The following is a 7,833-nucleotide window of genomic DNA, read 5'->3' as shown; positions in this document are numbered from 1 at the left end:
ATTTAATATAACTTTACTGTATTCCATAATTAACCAATGCGCTGCATATTACATGAGCTTATATACATAGAAATAATATACACAACTTTAATACAATACACATCTCACTATAAGTCTTCTGTATTACCATGACATCACAAATAAAAACACCTACATCTCACATATGATGGAATGTGGTTTACTTTGGATTAATAGATGATAATCCAACTATAAATTAGTTTGCGGATCAATTTAACCCCTTTTGCCCATTCAACAAATATCAGTCGCTAAGATTCTGCAAGTGATATCGAATTCTAGCTGATCTTGACTAAAAATATCTACAAATATTACATTTACTGTACTATGGGGAAAATGGACATTTATGTCGACTTCAACTGCAGTTTAAACAATGACCCAAAACAACACTCGATCATACACTAAAAGAAGACATTGAAACGACACAAGATCGTCCACTAAGAGAGGTTTTGTTTGTGTATAGAATTGAAATGACAGAGATACAAAACAAGTAACACTGCTACTATACAACGGTGATGAAAAATTATATTTTAACAGCGTTGATCATCACGAGTTTTCACGACCTCATGAAATTGTTTCCCAAAAGATATTCTCATTGCTTACCAAAACTCTCTCACAAGACTTTCTTAAAAACGTACATTTAATATTTTATTTAAATTAGTCCTAATCACCCACAAAGGACAACTTTTCTCTACTTTCAATACATAAGTAAAATGTGTTAAAATTTCTGAGTTTAAGGTTTGATTTCCAAGTAATGTAAATTTATGAAAAAAACAAAAAATTATTACCCAGCAAAAATGTAGTACTGTAATTAGTATTCTGTGAAACTTCCAGCATTTTTAATGCTTTGTTGCTTCTGCTCATCAAATCATCACACTTGCTCTATAATACTATAAAGAAGGAAAATATATTGTATACACTGTCCCTCAACAACCCAATTCATTGCTAAAAACTAGAAAATTTCATAAATACAATATCATAACCTTACTTTTTTTCTGCAATCTGATGTACAATGATATCTACATGTTCATTATCTTTGTGCTAGGACATAATAAATACGCATCTAACTATCTTTCTTCATTCGTGGGTTTGTCATTCTGTAGATAATCGAGTCTTGACCTGGATCCATGGTTGCCATGGCAAATGAAGTGAAGGCAATGAAAAAGATCAAAATGACGGAGAGCCAGAGGATGATGTTGAATACGGCAGGGTAGTCGGAAGAATACTCGGATGCCAAATTCAAGTCCAGCTCATCCTGAAATGAGCGAAGGGTAAATTTCAAAAGAAATTTGTATTTCTCCTATCTATTCAAACCAAAGTCCTTTTGAAGGCCTATACTCAATTTTTCTTAACGAGGCGCATTTTCACTGACTCGCAGCACTGCCCTTTAAGCTCGGAAAAGTTTCCTGCCATCTAAATTGGTTAGAATTATCTTGTCCAACCAAAATATTGCCTAAATACACAATAATAAGGCCAAGTTTAAAAACTACTTTTGCCTCATAAAACTGAATGATACTTACACCAGTAGACTGAAGAATTGAACGAGATGGACGAGAAAGCTCTTGAAGCTGGTCGACTGTTGCTGTTGCAACCAGAACCTGGTCGTTATAAGCATGGCGCATGACATCTGCAGCTCTAACAAGCTGATTTCTTACCAAATCAATTGCTTCATTGACCTAAAGGACAGTATAGAAAGACGATTACCATATTATTTTGCTACTCTAAAAATGCTAGACTTTTATTTTATCTGAAGTTATACATCATGACGTACTGTATATAGTGAATCATAAATTGCTACAGGGTTTTACTCTGTCGTGATAGCTACTACAGTAATTAGGAAAAAAATTGATGAAATATGCAAACCTTTGGTGAGCCGATGCCATAAACTTTGACCAAAGGTGCCAAAGCATTCAATTCCATGAAGATTACATCCTGCCCTCCGTGAGATGTGGTTGTCATTTCACTGACCTGGAAAAGTAAATAGCAATTTATTAACCCTTTCACCCCCAATGGACGTACTGGTACGTCCATGCAAAAAACTGTTATTTACATTTTTTTTGCATATTTTTTATAACTTTATGAGAAACTTCAAGCCTTTTCCAAAAGAATGAGACCAACCTGACCTCTCTATGACAAAAATTAAGGCTGTTAGAGCAATTTAAAAAAAAGATATAGCAAAATATGTTTGAAAGTTCAACATAGCTTGGGGTAAAAGGGTTAATAAATTGACTCTCCTTTTAAGAGGAAGAACAACTGAAAGTGACCTGGATCATTGTACCAGGGATATAGAAGCCTGCTCAGCTTTGCCGAGATATGTTTTAATTCCAAAATATTGGAAGTTACGCAGTACAGTACACTCGTGTACAGGATTATCCAGGGGATTTAAACCCCTGATAGAGAGCAGAGAGAGATGACTATGGCCTTTTACCTTCAAAATGACCCTTGGAATATTCAAGATAATTTTTTCCATTCCATCACCATATATATATTTCCAGCTACCAACCCAACCAATTATTTCATATAAAATAACATAGGTTTTTATTGATTTTTCAGGTTTTTGTTGATTTTTCCATGTTAATTAATGTCAGAAAAGGATGAAATGGCATATGTTAATAACCTGCAAAAATGGAATTGATATTAGAACACTGATCATTTTAGAGGTTTCTATTATAGAGATTTTATAAACCTTATGATGTGTAAAGACAGTGTTTTAAAATTACCAAATTTGTGCTAAAGACAGTCACAAATAATATTGGTATGTCATAAATATAAAATGTAAAACATGGTTCTCTCTAGATACTTCCTTATAGAACACTTGACGGTCCACAAGAAACCGACGATCAATTTTTGCAGAAAGTCATTAAATTTTAACCTTACTAATAGATTTCTCTCTTGGCCTTTCTTGCTACATTTATCAGCAATAATGAAGAAAAAATAATTATAAAATCTTGCCTCTAATAAAAAAAGGTATCCCATAATTTGACCCAGCCATTCCGAAATGAAGATAAACGATTGCCTCGTCCATACCAACCAATGCATTCACAAAGAGGGAAAGAGGAAATCCTTTCACTCATTTTTGCCTTAACTTTTATTACAACATGAATGATTTTCGTTACCTTCATGGATGTCTTCATCAGTGTTCCTAATTCCCGAAGGAAAGTCGCATCAGGCTCAACTGACATATTTAATGTCTTAGCAGTTGGGATGAAACTATGAGGGCCATCTTCTACAAGGCTAGAACAGAAACCCAATTAACAATTAGTACGGTACTTAGTTTTAAAAATACACTAACTCTCAATTGTGTGTGGACTACTAAAGCAATTGCATATGTAATCATTATGTGGAAGTTAAAATTAAGAACGTATCTGAAAATATTTCTATGCAAATTAAGAGTATAGCAAGAAAAAAATGCAAAACACTTTTGCATGACATTTTAGCTAAGGTTTCAAGTACCTTATACCCATTTACTGTATATCATAAAAAAATGCAAAACAAATGGCAAACTCTTCTATATTGTGTTTTGGCTAAGTTTTCATACAGTGTATTACCTTTTTATCTATATATCCTACCAAATAACTCATTAACAAGGACACCAACACTTACTCATCATCTACACTGATGTATTTAAACAAAGTTTCTCTCTGAGCTCTGGATCCAACGATACTTTTGACACTCTGGTACACTTCATTCATAGTCGTATCTTCTTTCAGAGGATAAGTAGATCCTTCTTGATTGACAGTTACCCCGCCCCCATGAACTACTACTACAACGGCAGCGGTAGGTAGGGAGAACGGAGATGTAATTGTCAATCCATTCCATGGTGAAGACTGCAAACAAAAAACAGGATTAAACATTCCTTACTTAACCAGAACAAGTTATTCACATGATTTGAGTACTACTTCAAACACAACACTAAATCTGTCACTCATAAAAAAATAAAAGACAAGAACTTGAAAGACTAACTGGTCATAGACAATAGTACATTAACATTAATCCTTTTTTCTCAATTTCATAACATATAGCCCATATATTTTCATCAGTGCAATAGTTTCAATGACTAAACTGAATGCAAAGTATATATTATAAAAAGCTATTGGAATGCATTGAATTCTACCAAAAAACTCATTGACTGCCCATTAAGAACATTTACAAAAGGTAATATTTTACATAAAAGTTATATTACCGGTACATACCTCATACCTAACCATATAAAAGTTCAACTTTCCAAAGGTAATATGGTAAAAAGTTATTAATATGATACAGTAAAAGTACATGTACTCTAGTTCTTAGCTTAAGTAATTTCAGGCTAATGATGATCTCATATGTCAAGCACAAAAGTAAAAAATGTACTGCACATTTTTATCACTTTTTCTTTATGCCCTTATATACTTTATATTCAGTGGAACTTGATAAGCAAGTTCAAAGATTTTTGGCTTCCTCTACAGGAACACAATGTAATGTACTGTACTATTTGTTCTTACACATATACATTAGTTAGGAAAAAATTCAAATTACTTTTAAAACTTGTAATATTCTTCAGCAATTAGAGTAAATTCTACACTTACTTCTTTAGGTGTATAGCCAAGAGATGAAGTTAAAACGTCATCGAAATTCGATACTCGAAGAGTGCTTGCAGTTCCAAACCTTAATGTTGATGGGGCATGGACCACAGTCACTTCCCCACAGTGCACTGCAAGATAAAAGAAAACACTTTTAGGGTTCACAAAAGGCAAAATAAATACAAATCATCAATGTCCCTTCAGTATACTGTAATATTATTCAACATGAAAGACAAAGAGAAAATGCCAAGACACAATCTTTCCTCTCCCATTTGATATCCAATCTGTTGATAAACCTGGTCCTCTAGAGAAGAAATTCTATTATGTAGTTTTTTGTGACTTTTCACCCAAAAACATTTTTACAGTGCATATGTATTTTCAGGATTCTTACTGATGCCACACACATGAAGTGATTTTTTCAACTGGTTATGTTGTGATTTATGCATACCTAAATTTATCACTACTGTTAGTACATTATTGTTGGCAAGTTTTACCCATGCCCAAACACCCATAATTGAGAAATTTGTACTCATGCACCATCATTAGTAAACAACAAACTCTCCCATCCTCCCCTCACCTAACCTGGGGCAGTGTATTCTTATCCATCTGGGGTCAAGGGGATGCTTCTCCAATTATGACCCCCTATTGCCTAAATAAACCAAAGATATTGTACTATATTCCTACTTGTATCACAACCACGTATATCCAATACCATTAATGGTCTGAATTGTAAAATACAAATAAGAAATTGTTAAAAATAAATGTGGGGACTAGTATGTAGGATGGCAGACTCGACCAACAACTCGTTAGACCTTTGATAAGTGCACACCGACGTAGGTTATTCTGGTTGGGGTAATTCTAACTTACGACATCTCACTTTCATTTAGTAAAATGGGACTGACCTTCCCTTCTCCCATATGAGTCGACCCGTGTCCGTCGATCTAAAAATCTTCCTGTGTTTTCCATAACAGTTGAAAAGTCTGGGGGTGTATGTTTAGTGATGGCCATGCAATATGCCTCATTAAATCATTTACTTTCATCACTATCGCTAAGAATATGGCAGTCGCAAGGGTAATTAGCCCCCGTCAGATAAGGACACGGCTTATAGGTTAGGTTAGGTCTTCTATGTAAGTGAGAGGTCCTGTGCGTCATTATATAAAGGTTTCAACTCCTGAAATAAATTGTCGAGTACGGTGGTAATGCGTTCGTTCCGCATTAGCATGGCCGCTGATCGATCCCAACCTGGGACCAAGTTTGAGCAGTTTACTTGTGGTAACTGCTACCCTTGGGCAACACAGCGACAGGTTGGGGGTGTATGTATGATAGCGGCCACTTGTATGTATTATGCCTAACTTAGAATACGGCAGTGTAAGGGAAGCGTTAGCCCCCTTAGGTAAGTAGGTAAGGACACGGCTTGTAGGTTAGGTTAGGGGGAAAGATTAGGTTAGTTATAATGAAAATGTTTCGTTAGATGATTAATATGGACCCGCCCAAAAAGTAGTTCACTCGACTTCAATGGAGGGTTGGATTTAAACCCAAAACAAGTAAGTAAAGTTGATGTCCATTTTTAATGAACGTGTGAGGAGCTGGCCGCAGATATACAAAGGTTCCACGGCATGTTTGCCCGGCTGACGTTCTGGTGAGCATCTTTTCTCATTATACTCTTACTGAAACCAGACGCCTTTAGCCTTTACATCAAGACCCTAAGCTAAGTCTACTTTGATCACGGACCCTCTTCCGACCAAATATATAAGTATAAATAGTTACAATAATAATATTAGGACACAAAAAGCCCATTTTAAAATATCCCAGCCATAAGGACCTCACTAAAATACCTTAAGGTAGAATAGACTTTTAGGGTTCACTTGGAGAGCCTGATAAACAAACTGGCAGGGTTGATTGGCGAAATAACTTAACACATAGTAAATTATAATAGCTGCCATTCTAATAGCAAAACTTACCCAAGGACACCAAGCTAAATGCGAAAGCTGCAAGAATTAAATTTGCCATGATTACGTCTTCGCCAGTTTACTGTCAGTCTGTCACAGGGTTTATAGAAATCGATTCTGGAGAAGAGAGACTGGATATAAGATTATTATTACTCTTTTAATATATTATAAGTCCAAAAAACAGCAACCAAATTATATTTAATTGTATAAACAAATCGTAAAATATAATAGATTTTAATCTAATAGTTTAGTAATAGATATTATGAAGAATTTTCCACATTATTTCAACTCTCGATGATCATGTGATGTATTTTGATAACAGAGCTGATAGAATAAAACTAAATGGCGACTTGACTTGGATAATTCGTAGAATTAAGTTTAACCGTAATTTGCCTTGAACCATTTTTATCTCAAAATAAGGAATTATAATTACTTATTTTGATTTATCGTAATAAATTTGTTATATACAATAACCATATCCCCTAGGAAAAAAATTGTTTCTATGAGTTTAAAAGTAAACGGCGACTTGACTTGGATAATTCGTAGAATTAAGTTTAACCGTAATTTGCCTTGAACAATTCTTATCTCAAAATAAGGAATTACAATTACGTATTTTAATTTATCGTAATAAATTTGTTATATACAATAACCATTTCCCCTTGGAAAAAAAACTATGAGTTTGACCGTTCATCACACTGGGATCAAGTAGAAGAATTCATTGAGCAGGTTTTGACGGTGTTTGTAAATTTACAACTATTTTCATGCAAAAGAGACTTGTTCTGATTAAAGTTAAGCTCTCGTGTTTTATGGTTACTTGAGAATTATATTTTCATCTGAAGAACACAAATGCTACGTAAAATATGCTTTCAATAAGATTCGTGTTTATTATGTTCGTAAAAAAAAAATTTTGATACGTTGAATTGTCTATAAATCAATTCAAACTGAAACATAATGGTATTACAGTCTGTTGCTACATTTTGAGTTTGAAAGCCGTAACGGCCCGTAGCAAAAACGTACTTAGGTGTAAACCTACCTCTAGTCAAATGAAATATATGAGAATTTATGGTAATTTATGCAGTAAAAATTCATAGAGTACACGTTGTTTCTGAAATTTCAGTAGCTTTTATCAATTTTTTAGAACGTCTGAGCCATAATTACCTAACTGCCAAGTTCAATTTTGTAAATGACAGCGAAGAGGGTTAATTTATTGAAGTACCTCTACAATTAACGTTTAGGAGTGATTTAATAGATTAATATTGAAATATACACTGTGATACACTATACCAGCGTTGGAGTGAATCAAATCATAA

General features: G+C 34.1%; 1 protein-coding gene across 1 annotated transcript; it reads right to left on the bottom strand.

The window, feature by feature from the left end:
• LOC137644097 (ATPase H(+)-transporting accessory protein 2-like) lies at nucleotides 1-6,672 on the bottom strand. Its single transcript, XM_068377046.1, has 7 exons — nucleotides 6,536-6,672; nucleotides 4,581-4,705; nucleotides 3,619-3,842; nucleotides 3,132-3,249; nucleotides 1,879-1,983; nucleotides 1,536-1,691; nucleotides 1-1,270 (listed from the first exon to the last, which is right to left on the bottom strand). Exons 1-7 carry the CDS (start codon nucleotides 6,582-6,584, stop codon nucleotides 1,079-1,081), a joined length of 969 nt encoding a protein of 322 aa, XP_068233147.1. The 5' UTR covers nucleotides 6,585-6,672; the 3' UTR covers nucleotides 1-1,078.
• Between the last annotated feature and the right edge of the window lie 1,161 nt (nucleotides 6,673-7,833).

Source organism: Palaemon carinicauda, chromosome 7 (assembly GCF_036898095.1).
Source record: "Palaemon carinicauda isolate YSFRI2023 chromosome 7, ASM3689809v2, whole genome shotgun sequence".
Lineage (NCBI taxonomy): Eukaryota > Metazoa > Arthropoda > Malacostraca > Decapoda > Palaemonidae > Palaemon > Palaemon carinicauda.
Note: the sequence above shows the minus strand (reverse complement) of the source record. Positions and strands in the feature narration are given on the sequence as shown.

Coding starts and splice junctions, on each gene's coding strand:
- LOC137644097 (XM_068377046.1), bottom strand. CDS start 6,584: ATGGCAAATTTAATTCTTGCAGCTTTCGCATTTAGCTTGGTGTCCTTG. Junction 4,706..6,535: donor ATTTAGCTTGGTGTCCTTGG/GTAAGTTTTGCT, acceptor TTTATCTTGCAG/TGCACTGTGGGGAAGTGACT. Junction 1,692..1,878: donor ATGGCATCGGCTCACCAAAG/GTTTGCATATTT, acceptor ACTGTCCTTTAG/GTCAATGAAGCAATTGATTT.